This window comes from Schistocerca americana, chromosome 2 (assembly GCF_021461395.2).
Source record: "Schistocerca americana isolate TAMUIC-IGC-003095 chromosome 2, iqSchAmer2.1, whole genome shotgun sequence".
NCBI lineage: Eukaryota > Metazoa > Arthropoda > Insecta > Orthoptera > Acrididae > Schistocerca > Schistocerca americana.
Window position 1 is genome coordinate 692,487,209 of NC_060120.1, and position 15,022 is coordinate 692,502,230.

A 15,022-nucleotide genomic window follows, 5' to 3' on the forward strand; every position below is an offset into this window, starting at 1 on the left:
AATGACAGGAATGTGGTCAGCTGCATCCCTGCCACCTTCCATCACCTTAGCACAATACCTGCTCTTTTCAAAATCTTTCTTTACTCTGGCACAACCTGTATATTTGTCATATAAAGATTTTTTTTTAGTACATGATCAAATGCTACAGCATAAGCATGATTTGGATTTGGATTTTTTTTAAAATTAGCAAGTCTTAACAAATCCATTTTAAAAGAATTTAATTAAGACAATCCACTGTATAAATATGCTTCAAAGCGCATACCACATTTTGTTCTAGTTGCGTAACCTGAGTTTACAAAACTTTAACCATCACATGGCAGCAACAATTCTGTATGACATTTAAAAGAGGTACATAGTGTGTCCAAATCACATATGGTCACCTTAAATTACATTTCATACCATTTCTATAAAAAAGATGTGGCAGTTTAAAAAAAGTCACTGCCACTGAATAGATACAGCAACATGCATCAGTAAAAGATGCAACTTGACACAAAGCAATTCAGAAAAAGTATTTTTTCCCTTCACCCCAACAGTAAGTGGCATACCTCTTGCAGCAGATAATAAATCTGAAAACTCAGCAAATTACCAAATTCTAGGACAATAGTTTCATCTGACACCTGAAATTTGTACAGGCTTCTGCATGTCTCATAACATGGTCACAGATATATAATTAAGGTTGTATTCTCCGTTCTGTTGCACAGGAGTAATAGAGTCGAGATATAAATCGCTAGTTTTCTTTTTAATGAGTAACAGAGTAAACAGTGGAATCCAACTAGATGATTAACAAAAAAATTGTACTTGGCTGCACTTTGGGTGCAGTTCAGTTTATGTTACTTTCTCCTCTTTGTATTCAGGCTTCCAAAACCACTGTCAGCATCAACTCATATAGCACTCAAGCATGGAAGTGACAGCACACAGCTAGTTGTAACCAACTCTTAAGAACACACCAACAGCACAAACATCAGTGCTTGTTTATTAGACTGATAGTGATAACTTGCTTCTCACTTTTGCAGTACGCAACTCATTTAGCTGTTATCACTTGCCTTCATCCTGTTCATCTACATAAGGTTTTACAGTGTTGTAATGCTCTCCTAATCTATACATGTGTCTATGATATGTCAAAATTATACTCTTTTGGTCATTATATTCTTCACCAATCACAATAGTAGGTCCAACAGCTTGAATAACTTCTATAGGACATTTAAGTACATGTGATAGAGCACGCAGCTGAAACAAATGAGAAACAGTGTCTACATTTATTTCTACATATAAATACCATGTAATTATGAAATATGTAATCTAATACTGTGTTCCCAATAGCAGCTTGAAGTATGGATAAATATTATCATGCTGGTTGGAACTAAATATAAAAGAAATTCTAAGTGATCTCAACTAAATTGAAAATATGAATATTTAGTTACTCGAGGACTGTAAAAACAAACGATAAAAAATCAGTCAGCTTAATAAAAGAAAATATTATGCCAATTTAAAAAGAAAGCTTTTGTGTCATCAACCAGTTACAACATACCTCCACTTGTCCACCCCAGCTGGATGTGTTGGCAATCTGATCACAGTATTCTTCATACTGCTCTTTTGAAAATGTATCCCCTGTCACAGGATCACTGAGAAATGGAAGAAAATCAGAGCAGTTTTTCCTTAAGAACTGACTGGTCAGCATCCTTAAAGTCTGATATCCCATTTCTTCTCCCCCAACTGCTGCCTGTGCAAAATCTATTGCACAATATAAGCTATGTGAAAGAATAATTTTTAAAATAAGTTTTTTAACCTCTGGTATTCAGCCACTTCTACAAATTTTAAACATTCCAATTCCACAGTCATTTCTCAAGATAACTGATTTTATTACTTTACAAAGATTTTTCTGTTTCCTACAAAAAATGTATATGAAAAGGGAATTACATGATAAACATTATGATCTACTCCAGACATTCCACATTTCATATAATTAATCATTTCAGCAAAGTAACTGCAAGTTTGAAGAATGAAACATTTATTTACAGTCACTGCCCAATGCATTGGCACTCTGTTTTGCACTTCTAATAGACACTTCACTTCAAGTTGTTTGCCCAGACACATCTCCTATTCAAACACAAATTATGTTCTGTAAATTCCATCATGAAGGAGAGCCTTAAAGAATTGTGTAGAGAGCCACGTTAAACAACAGCTGACAGAAGCAGCCAATGCATACAACACCAAGAAATTATGATTTATGATAATCCTCTCACACTCATAATAGAATGAATTACTTCAACAATTACTTTACATACATATACCAGGAGAAAAGCCATTACTTTAGAGGGGAAAAAAGGCCTATACTGCTCTCCTTACTGAACTGAGCTGTCTCTTTTTCCTTCATCTTCCGCTTCATACAAAGATTTATGCATCTTTACTGATTTCAGAGATTATTGATTTCAGCTACCTTTCTACTGAAAAATTAAAAGCCTATTTAATATAAACATTAGTGTTAACCTTACTTTGCATCCCAGGGTGAAAACAGTCTGATAAATTGTTGGAGAAGTGGCTAATATGGTAGTACTTTACTTTTGTTTTACATATCAACTTTACCTAATATTTTTAATACTGGTTCATGTGGGACATTAGGTTGCAAAACTTGTTTCTTGAAACCAGCATTGTGAAACAATGTCTGCCTATGCAACAACACAAGTTTCTTCTTCAATTTCAACATTTTGAGAGTGCCCAGAGCATCAGTCCTATCAGATATGAAAACTGCCCTGTCAATTGGTATTCATGGAGTTATGACATGTCTGCTTGATATCAGTACAAAATACAAGGAACAGGACTGTCGAAATTAATAGTGGCGGAGTTAAGACTTGTCTACTCAGTAGCAATAAAAAAAGGGAAGGAACAAACTTGTTTAAATTCATGATTGGATAAGGAGAAGATATTATCTCTGATGTTCAGTGACCTTTTTAACAGAAACTATTGTGAATCCCCCAGAAGCTACATCATCCAGCTAAGAATATCATCACAATAAGTCACAGATCTTCAAACAGTACGAGATTCATTAAGGAATTAAGACACTAAATGCAAGAAGTGTTATTGTCAGAAACAGCAGTTCATATTGAATTTACTTTGGAAAGTGGAAAGTCTCATTACTCTCTTGTTTCTATATCACATTCCAAACTCCACAACTGGCCTATTTATACCAGATGTTCTTAGCTTTGTACATATTAATTTTTCTATTTGCACCAATAATTACACATCTTATTTGGCTCACTTTTGTGTTTGCACAGGTGTGTGTGTGTGTGTGTGTGTGTGTGTGTATTGTAGCTCGCTATTTTGTCAGTATCTTCATGATGCTTTTATACTGACCTCAGGGCATCTACAGTATTTTCCAACTACACACAGAAATCTTTATTTCTAAATTGTTATTTATTCCAGAATGTAATCTGCTCAGTAATGCTAACATCATCAGTCCTTCAATGTCCATATTATGAATAATTGTCTCAATTGCAGTACTGCACATAGTTTATTCCTGTAAAAATTATCATTAGTGTCCTGCAAGGCAAAGTTTTTATATATCAGTATTGGACTTTGTGGCTCTAAAACCATGACCACAGAATAAATACTTTTTGCCTCCCCCCATGAACCATAGACCTTGCGCCATTGACGGGGAGGCTTGCGTGCCTCAATGATACAGATAGCCGTACCATAGGTGCAACCACAACGGAGGGGTATCTGTCGAGAGGACAAACGTGTAGTTCCTGAGAGGGGCAGCAGCCATTTCAGTAGTTGCAGGGGCAACATTCTGGATGATTGACTGATCTGGCCTCGTGACACTAACCAACAGCCTTGCTGGTAAAGCAGGAGTAGGTTTAATAATGAATAAAAAAGTAGGAATGCGGGTAAGCTACTACAAACAGTGTAATGAACACATTATTGTGGCCAAGATACATAAGAAGCCTATGCCTACCACAGTAGTACAAGTTTATATGCCGATTAGCTCCGCAGATGACGAAGAGATTGATGACATGTATAATGAGATAAAAGAAATTATTCACATAGTGAAGGGAGACGAAAATTTAATAGTCATAGGTGACTGGAATTCGATAGTAGGAAAAGGAAGAGAAGGAAACGTAGTAGGTGAATGTGGAATGAGGGTAAGGAATGAAAGAGGAAGTCGCCTGGTAGAATTTTGCACAGAGCATAACTTAATCACAGCTAACACTTGGTTCAAAAATCATAAAAGAAGACTGTATACATGGAAGAAGCCTGGAGATACTGACAGGTTTCAGATAGATTATATAATGGTAAGACAGAGATTTAGGAACCAGGTTTTAAATTGTAAAACATTTCTAGGAGCAGATGTGGACTCTGACCACAATCTATTGGTTATGAACTGTAGATTAAAACTAAAGAAACTTCAAAAAGGTGGGAATTTAAGGAGATGGGATCTGGATAAACTGACAGAACCAAAGGTTGTAGAGAGTTTCATGGAGAGCATTAGGGAACGATTGACAAGAATGGGAGAAAGAAATACAGTAGAAGAAGAATCGGTAGCTTTGAGAGACGAAATAGTGAAGGCAGCAGAGAATCAAGTAGGTAAAAAGACGAGGGCTAATAGAAATCCTTGGGTAACAGAAGAGATACTGAATTTAATTCACGAAAGGAGGAAATATAAAAATGCAGTAAATGAAGCAGGCAAAAAGGAATACAAACATCTCAAAAATGAGATCGACAGGAAGTGCAAAATGGCTAAGCAGGGATGGCTAGAGGACAAATGTAAGGATGTAGAGGCTTATATCACTAGGGGTAAGATAGATACTGCCTACAGGAAAATTAAACAGACCTTTGGAGAAAAGAGAACCACTTGTATGAATACCAGGAGCTCAGATGGAAACCCAGTTCTAAGCAAAGAAGGGAAAGCAGAAAGGTGGTAGGAGTATATAGCGGGTCTATATAAGGGCGATGTACTTGAGGACAATATTATGAAAATGGAAGAGGATGTAGATGAAGATGAAATGGGAGATACGATACAGCGTGAAGAGTTTGACAGAGCACTGAAAGACCTGAGTCGAAACAAGGCCCCAGGAGTAGACAACATTGCATTAGAACTACTGACAGCCTTGGGAGAGCCAGTCCTGACAAAACTCTACCATCTGGTGAGCAAGATGTACACTCCTGGAAATTGAAATAAGAACATCGTGAATTCATTGTCCCAGGAAGGGGAAACTTTATTGACACATTCCTGGGGTCAGATACATCGCATGATCACACTGACAGAACCACAGGCACATAGACACAGGCAACAGAGCATGCACAATGTCGGCACTAGTACAGTGTATATCCACCTTTCACAGCAATGCAGGCTGCTATTCTCCCATGGAGACGATCGTAGAGATGCTGGATGTAGTCCTGTGGAACAGCTTGCCATGCCATTTCCACCTGGCGCCTCAGTTGGACCAGCGTTCGTGCTGGACGTGCAGACCGCGTGAGACGACGCTTCATCCAGTCCCAAACATGCTCAATGGGGGACAGATCCGGAGATCTTGCTGGCCAGGGTAGTTGACTTACACCTTCTAGAGCACGTTGGGTGGCACGAGATACATGCGGACGTGCATTGTCCTGTTGGAACAGCAAGTTCCCTTGCCGGTCTAGGAATGGTAGAACGATGGGTTCGATGACGGTCTGGATGTACCGTGCACTATTCAGTGTCCCCTCGACGATCACCAGTGGTGTACGGCCAGTTTAGGAGATCGCTCCCCACACCATGATGCCGGGTGTTGGCCCTGTGTGCCTCGGTCGTATGCAGTCCTGATTGTGGCGCTCACCTGCACGGCGCCAAACATGCATACGACCATCATTGGCACCAAGGCAGAAGAGACTCGTATCGCTGAAGACGACACGTCTCCATTCGTCCCTCCATTCACGCCTGTCGCGACACCACTGGAGGCGGGCTGCACGATGTTGGGGCGTGAGCGGAAGACGGCCTAACGGTGTGCGGGACCGTAGCCCAGCTTCATGGAGACGGTCGCGAATGGTCCTCGCCGATACCCCAGGAGCAACAGTGTCCCTAATTTGCTGGGAAGTGGCGGTGCGGTCCCCTACGGCACTGCGTAGGATCCTACGGTCTTGGCGTGCATCCGTGCGGCGCTGCCGTCCGGTCCCAGGTCGACGGGCACGTGCACCTTCCGCCGACCACTGGCGACAACATCGATGTACTGTGGAGACCTCACACCCCACGTGTTGAGCAATTCGGCGGTACGTCCACCCGGCCTCCCGCATGCCCACTATACGCCCTCGCTCAAAGTCCGTCAACTGCACATACGGTTCACGTCCACGCTGTCGCGGCATGCTACCAGTGTTAAAGACTGCGATGGAGCTCCGTATGCCACGGCAAACTGGCTGACACTGACGGCGGCGGTGCACAAATGCTGCGCAGCTAGCGCCATTCGACGGCCAACACCGCGGTTCCTGGTGTGTCCGCTGTGCCGTGCGTGTGATCATTGCTTGTACAGCCCTCTCGCAGTGTCCGGAGCAAGTATGGTGGGTCTGACACACTGGTGTCAATGTGTTCTTTTTTCCATTTCCAGGAGTGTATGAGACAGGCGAAATACCCTCAGACTTCAAGAAGAATATAAGAATTCCAATCCCAAAGAAAGAAGGTGTTGACAGATGTGAAAATTACCGAACTATTAGATTAATAAGCCACTGCTGCAAAATACTAATGCGAATTCTTTACAGACGAATGGAAAAACTAGTAGAAGCCAACCTTGGGGAAGATCAGTTTGGATTCCGTAGAAATACTGGAACACGTGAGGCAATACTGACCCTACGACTTATCTTAGAAAATAGATTAAGGAAAGGCAAACTTACGTTTCTAGCATTTGTAGACTTAGAGAAAGCTTTTGACAATGTTGATTGGAATAATCTCTTTCAAATTCTGAAGGTGGCAGGAGTAAAATACATGGAGCGATAGGCTATTTACAATTTGTACAGAAAGCAGATGGCAGTTGTAAGAGTCGAGGGACATGAAAGGGAAACAGTGGTTGGGAAGGGAGTGAGACAGAGTTGTAGCCTATCGCCAATGTCATTCAATCGGTATATTGAGCAAGAATTAAAGGAAAAAAAAGAAATTCAGCGTAGGAATTAAAATCCATGGAAAAGAAATTAAAACTTTGAGGTTCGTTGATGACATTGTAATTCTGTCAGAGACAGCACAGGACCTGGAAGAGCAACTGAATTGAATGGACAGTGTCTTCAAAGGAGGATGTAAGATGAAAATAAACAAAAACAAAATGAGGATAATGGAATGTAGTCGAATTAAATTGGGTGATGCTGAGGGTATTAGATTAGGAAAGGAGACACTTAAAGTAGTAAATGAGTTTTGCTATTTGGAGAACAAAATAACTGATGATGGTTGGAGTAGAGGAGATATAAAATGTAGACTGGCAATGGCAAGGAAAGCGTTTCTGAAGAAGAGAAATTTGTTAACATCAAGTACAGATTTAAGTGCCAGGAAGTCATTTCTGAAAGTATTTGTATGGAGTGCAGCCATGTACGGAAGTGAAACATGGACGATAACTAGTTTGGACAAGAAGAGAATAGAAGCTTTCAAAATGTGGTGCTACAGAAGAATGCTGAAGATTAGATGGGTAGATCACATAACTAATGAGGAGGTATTGAATAGAATTGGGGAGAAGAGAAATTTGTAGCACAACTTGACTAGAAGAAGGGACGGGTTGGTAGGACATGTTCTGAGGCATCAAGGGATCACCAATTTAGTACTGGAGGGCAGCGCGGAGGGTAAAAATCGTAGAGGGAGACCAAGAGATGAGTACACTAAACAGATTTAGAAGGACGTAGGTTGCAGTAGGTACTGGGAGATGACGAAGCTTGCACAGGATACAGTAGCATGGAGAGCGGTATCAAACCAGTCTCTGGACTGAAGACCATAACAACAACAACAACAACAAATACTTTTTGATCTTATCAGTGAGACAGATTTCTAGATGCAAATCAGGAAAATTCTGAGCTTTTGGTTCATTTAACTACCACCTCAGTTTATTATCCATATGAATACCTTGAGACTTCACATGTAGAGTTCTGTCTAGTACAGTGCACGTCTATTGATCTCCACATACAGTACAAATAAGTCATTTTTACATTTTTGGAAGTGCATGAAATGAATTTCAGTAAAATTACATGTTGAGCTGCTTGCTGTGAATCACTTGTAACCCTATTCCATTATTTTTCAGACTGTGTCTAGTGTGGATGTATTTGGGCTATTTATCACTATACTTCTCAGCAAACCTCAGTTTCAGAAGCATTCTCCGATACCCTAGGAAAATTATTTATATAGGTCAACAACCGTAGTGCAACAACCAGCGAACCTTGCAGGATAACATATTTAATATTTCCCCATTCCAAATTAATTCATTTGTTAGTGTGGCTCTTATTTGTTAAGACAAGATTCTCCATGCAAGGGGGTGCCTATAACGTATCATTTTAGTTCTCCTATAGAATACGAGGTATATCCAAAAATTAAGTTCTGTCTGTATTTCTCTCCACAGCAGCACTACCGTAATACAGCGGCTGTTCATTAAAGAATGATTTTTTTTTTTAAGATATACCTTTACTCACCCTCATAATTTTGATAGTCTTTTTCAAAGTAGTCTCCCATGAATGCAAATCACTTGTCCCAGCATGTCTGCCCGCCTCCGCAGCCTCGACCACTGCTTCTGATGATTGGTAATGCCTCCCACGAAGACATTTCTTCATGTTAGGGAATAGAAAAAAAGTCACATGGGGGCTAAATCTGGACTATAGGAATGGTGAGGGATGCACTTCACATTGATTTTTGCAAGATATTCACAACAACATTGGCAACATGTGGCCGCGCATTATCGTGGTGCAGTATCGAGCCTGCTTCATGGAAATGTGGTCTTTTGCACCTGATACGGACTTGCAATGTTTGCAGGACATCCCTGCAGTATTTTCCAGTTACTGATGTGTGTGCAGGTACAACATGCTGATAAACGATTCCATGAATATCAAAGAATGACATGACCATAACTTTCCCAGCAGAAGCAATCACTTTTGCTTTTTTTGGGGGTTGGTGATGGAGATTTCCACACTGAGCTTTGCTGTTTGCTCTCAGGATCAAAATGATGTAGCCACATTTCATCAGCATAATTACATTTGAAAGAAACTCCAGATCTTCCTCTAACATCAATTTTAACTGCATGCAGACCCGCACATGAATGTCCTTTTGTTCGGGAATCAACAGTCTTGCAACCCATCACGCACAGACACATGTCGCGTAATTTTTCTATCACCAACATGTGGGTGGCACCCAATGAAATGTTCAGTATTTCAGAAAGTGATCTTAAGGTAATTCATCGATCTTCTCTCACAATGACAGCTGCAGTGTTGAAGTTTTCTTCTGTAAGAGCAGTAACTGGAGCACCGGATCCACCTTTTGAAATTGATTGTCTCCCCTCTTTAAACATTTTAAACCATCTTCCAGCTGTGCTGTAGTGAACAATAGACTCTCCATAGGCCTTCATTGTATAGGCCTCAGCTGAAGATTTGTTGAGACGAAAGCAGAATTTCAAAGCCGCATATTGTTCCTCCCATGTTACCTCCATCATAGCAGTAGGTGATACTGAACATGTCTGACCTTGCCTGCCTCTCACAGTCGGGAACCAGGAGTCCCAACAATGAAACTACTATGATGTGTTTGTTGCACATTAAACTAATAGAATATCATAAGATTAAATTTTAGCGTGAGAAATTATGACAATAAAAAAATTATGATCATTCTTTATTGAACAGCCCTCATAGTTCAATGGGTGCATGGTAGTTGCTTTCAGTCAAGGAGAAGATAACACTACTCTGTGTGTTGTTTATGCTGTGCAGTGCTTGTTTAGAATGGCAAAGTTGACTGAAAATCCCACTGTTTGTAACATTAGATCTTTAATTTATTTTCTGAATGCTGAGAACTCTAATCCAGTTGACAGTCACTGTTACATAGAAGATATGATTAGTGATTCAGTGGTAAGGAGAAGGGTCTGACAGTTTAATGAAGGACGTGGACAAGTTCACAATGATGAAAAAATTGTGCTTCCATTTTTTGTTAATAAAAAATTGGTTTGTGTAGTTGAACTCAAAGGAAAGCCATAAGCCAACAGTATCCAATATTTTCAAGAACTTTCTGTTCAAGAACACTTCTTCATGAAATTGAATTTCTGCAAACTGAGCACTTCCTGGGTGCCAAATATTCTTACAGAGCAACCCAAAAAATTATGTTTACGCAGTGCACTTGCCTTTTTGACTTCATAACAAAAATGATGGTTTTTGGTTTTCTAAGCAAGATAGTGACTTGTGTCACTCATGAACTCTCTCAATCAAAATGACAATCAATGGAATAGTAGCATAATGCAGCATTAGTGAAGACTAAAGCCAAGCAAATCTTGAAATCTCAAAAAGGTAAGGGCGCAGTCTTTTGAGATGGGCAGGGCATTCTACTGACCATGCTTTTTTTTTTTTTGTGAGATGAAACAGTTATTGTCAATGTTTATTGTGAGATGCTTATGAAAGAAATATAGAAAAAGCAATGCAGAAAGCTCACAAATGGTTTGATTCATTACAATGCCCAAACACACATTGCAACCAAGACATGACGATTCTAAAGGACTCTGGCTGGAGGGGCCAGTTTGACTACATCTCACAGAGACCTGTCGCCACGCCTAGCAACTACCATCTCTTTCATACCTAGACATTCTTTGGTGATCAAAAATTCAACGATGATGTCAAGTTCAAAGAACATGTTACCATGTGGTTGACAACACAGACAGCAACATTCTATGAGGAAGGGTGAAGTGTATTTCTTGTTGGTTTAAGATTTTATGTAGCTGCTGGCTCACTCCTCCTAGCTGAAGCTGAGTCAAAATACTTCATGAGAACTGGTCACCATAGATTATTTTCTTTAAGCAGAGATCTTGCTAATCAGTCCCTGTAAAATCCCATGTGTAGCCGAAGAAAGATTTGACTTCTTCACATTCTGCAGCTGTTATTGGAGCAAAAGAAGACAACTTCTACTCAGATTATGAAAAAGCATGCCGGTGTGACCTTTGTTAAACAGTCTGCTGTGTACGACACTGTAAACCATAAATTACTCCTGAAAAAATTTTATGACATCACTAATGACTCTACTTTAACCACCTTAATAGTCAACCTCCTTAGCAACAGGAGATTTTTCATGGAATTTCAAGGACGGCGCAGTAGATGGAGACTACAGAGGAATTGGCTACCCCAGGGCAGTGTTCTGGCCCCTATACTCTTTAATATGTATACAAATGATCAACCACTCCCACTGTACACCAGGAGTTTTCCGTATGCGGATGGTCTCACATTGGCCACCCAGGGAAAGGATTTCCACGATGTCGAAAATAAGCTGTCTGAAGCACTGGAAGAACTAGATAACTAGGACGGTTCTACAAAAATAATAACTTCAGGCCCTACCCTACGAAAATGTAAGTCTCTGCTTTCCACCTAAAAAAGATAAAGGCCAACCAACAACTAAATATTTCATGGAATGCACTCAACTTGAACATTCATTTTTCCCAAAGTATCTTGGAGTGACCTTACATCGGACCTTAACATTCAAAATGCATTGTCAAAACACTACAATGAAAGTGTCCGCAAGGAATAATATCATACGGAAACCAAGGGGACCTAACTGGGGTACACAGCCAGTCTATTCGACTTCGGCTTTGGCGTTGTGCTACTCTGCGGACGAATATGCAGCACCTGTCTAGCATAACTCCTGCCATGCTAGGCACGTGGACACCACTCTGAATGAGACATGCCGCATAATCACTGGGTGGCTGATACCCACTGAAGTGCAGCAGCTGTATAATCTAGCTGCCTGACATCAGGTGTAAAGTGGCTGCTCAAGCAGAAGGACATAGAGCCTTGACATCTGACACTCACCCATTATTTGGCCACTCACCAGCACCGTCTCGCTTGCAGTTCAGAAAAAGTCTTGCAAGGGTCTATGTAAACAACAACAGTACAAACCAAAGGCTAGACATGTGGAGAAAGAGAGTAGAGACTGCTCCTCTAGGCTGGAGACAACCTAAAGAACTACCTCCCGGTGATAATGAGAGCTGATGTACCTGGAAGTCCCTCAACAAATTACGAACTGGTGTTGGGTGGTGTAAAGAAACTCTTGAAAAATGGGGATACGCTAGAGGACCCTCAACTTGTGAGTGTGGAGAGGAGCAGACGATGTCTCACCTGCACCACTGCCATCTGTGCCCATCATCATGCACCAAAGAAGAGTTGATGCTGGCCAGTTCTAACACCTTGGACGTTGCCCGTTTCTGGGCGAAGACAATTTAATTCAGGATCTGTTGGTCTATACTTAAGTGTATTTATGAATGTTCATTTATGTACAATTACTTCTAACTGTATGCTAACAGCAATGCTTTGAATGTAGCTAATTTTTTGGCAACAGCAAGTTAATTATAGATTTCTTTGTCCTTTTTCATGTTTACATATTAATGTCCATTGTCTACTTACATGTTTTATAACTGTTAATTTCTGTTAATTCCCTTGTAATTGATGCCTTTGACACGAATAAAAAAAAACTACTTTCCTTTTGCAAACATAGATATCCTTGAATGGGTGTACAGATCATTATTGTGACTCATGAATTAGAGCAGAACACAACTTTTCATACTGCATACACTTCAAAGGCCCAACATGACATTCAAGATTTCAATATATATTTCATTTGTCACAAAAGCATCTTGTCTTTTGTTTTCATTCTTGGAGAGAGTGATTGCTCTCTGACAGTCAAGCCAAGCCATGACACAAAAACATAAAAAGACCCCACCCACAACAAGCAAAGCCATTTATTTGTTGTCACACCTTGCTATTTTCACATATTCCACACCATATGTGTTCTGCAACTTACTCCCTACTTAATATTATTCTGTCACAATCATCTTTCCTTGTACTACACAAGGAGTGTGAAATGCCGTTTGCCTAAACAGCACGTAACACTTCATATCCCCACTTAGAGGAATGATGTCAGGTCCTCTCACAATCTAATAATAAAAATAAAAACAACAACAACAACAATAATGTTGATTTCTCATTGATATATAACTATAAACAACATAATTGTTTAAAAACACTGCATATGATTTCCTTCTTAAAAAAGGAATAAAACTTCATTTTTAATAACAAGTCTTCTCAATTTTCTAGTTTCATTTCAGGTAAATTGTGCTACACAGTGTTAGTCTACTTTGTGTATCTCCATCTTTTTTGCTTCACATCCTGTGTAATGCCAGAAATTGTCCTGTACTGACCCGTCTTTCTATGTACACTATGTGAGCAAAAGTATCTGGACACCTGGCTGAAAATGACTTACAAGTTCATGGCACCCTCAATCAGTAATGCTGGAATTCAATATGGTGTTGGCCCACCCTTAGCCTTGATGACAGCTTCCACTCTCACAGGCATACATTCAATCAGGTGCTGGGAGGTTTCTTAGGGAATGGCAGCCCATTCTTCATGGAGTGCTGCACTGAGGAGAGGTATCGATGTCGGTCAATGAGCCCTGGCATGAAGTCGGCATTCCAAAGTATCCCAAAGGTGTTCTATAGGATTCAGGTCAGAACTCTGTGCAGGCCAGTCCATTACAGGGATGTTATTGCTGTGTAACCACTCCGCCACAGGCCGTGCATTATGAACAGGTGCTCAATCATATTAAAGATGCAATTGCCATCCCCGAATTGCTCTTCAACGGTGGTGATGGCTGTCGATCTTCCACCATAATCGAGTCCATCAACATGAGGTGGCAAATATGAGGTAGCCAAGGAGGTGGAAACGTGGGTTCTAATATGCCAAGACTGCTTGGTAGCTACAACATGTAAACACAATTAATTAGCAGGAGTACAAAATAAGAAAGTATTTATTAGTTAACTTTGCTGCAGTCCATGATCAGTTGGTTGACAATTATAGAAGACGCGACTAGACTAAGCGTCTCTAGAAGACATAATTTACAAGTCACAAAGCTTGCAGTGACGAATTAATCTCTCGTAATCTTCTTCTAATAATTTCCGGGTATCTCGTAATCTTGAATGTCAAATCTGGTGAATTTGAAGACTAACTTGGAACGGGGCTACAAAGACTTGATGGCAGCAATGACTGAGCTGCAGACAATGACTAACATTGGCGCTGGCTGACCACTGAGCGCGACTACGAACTGTAGACTGGCACAACTGCACTACACTCCTGCTGCACATGAAGTGGCCTAGCGGCGCCTCGCATCGAGCATATGTACTGCGACTGGCTGTGTACTCTTTGGCTAACACAGCCGTTCTTCTGTTCTGTTTATCGAGAGAATTGCATCACAGGTGCGAAGCAAGAATGTGCTTAAAATATCAATGTAGCCTGTGCTGTGACAGTGCCATGCAAAAAAACAAGGGGTGCAAGGCCCTCCATGAAAAACACAACCACACAATAACACCACCACCTCCGAGTTTTACTGTTGGCACTACACACGCTGGCAAATGACATTCACCGGGCATTCGCCATACTCACACCCTGCCATCGGAATGCCACACTGTGTACTGTGATTCGTCACTCCACACAACGTTTTTCCACTGTTCAATCGTCCAATGTTTTCGCTCCTTACACCAAGCGAGGCGTTGTTTGGCCTTTACCGGCAGGATGTGTGGATTATGAGCAGCCGCTCAACCATGAAATCCAAGTTTTCTCACCTCCCGCCTAACTGTCATAGTACTTGCAGTGGATCCTGATGCAGTTCGAAATTCCTGTGTGATGGTCTGGATAGATGTCTGCCTATTACACATTATGGCCCTCTTCAACTGTCAGCGATCTGTCAGTCAACAGATGAGATCAGCCTGTACACTTTTGTGATGTACATGTCCCTTCACGTTTCCTCTTCACTATCACATCAGAAACAGTGGACCTAGGGATGTTTCGGAGTGTGGAAATCCTGCGT

General features: G+C 40.7%; 1 protein-coding gene across 4 annotated transcripts in view; it reads right to left on the reverse strand.

Moving 5' to 3' along the window:
• LOC124593061 (deubiquitinase OTUD6B) overlaps window positions 1-15,022 on the reverse strand; it is a 59,458-nt gene that overhangs the window by 10,650 nt on the left and 33,786 nt on the right. For 2 of the 4 annotated variants that reach the window (XM_047131894.1, XM_047131897.1), the window contains exons 4-5: window positions 1,529-1,748; window positions 202-1,227 (exon numbers count right to left, since the gene is read on the reverse strand). In XM_047131894.1, the coding sequence (XP_046987850.1) occupies window positions 1,036-1,227; window positions 1,529-1,748 (412 nt within the window). In that variant the 3' untranslated portion in view covers window positions 202-1,035. Of the gene's footprint in view, window positions 1-201; window positions 1,228-1,528; window positions 1,749-15,022 lie in introns of those variants that run through there. The other 2 variants (XM_047131896.1, XR_006977824.1) reach the window with 2 other exon arrangements.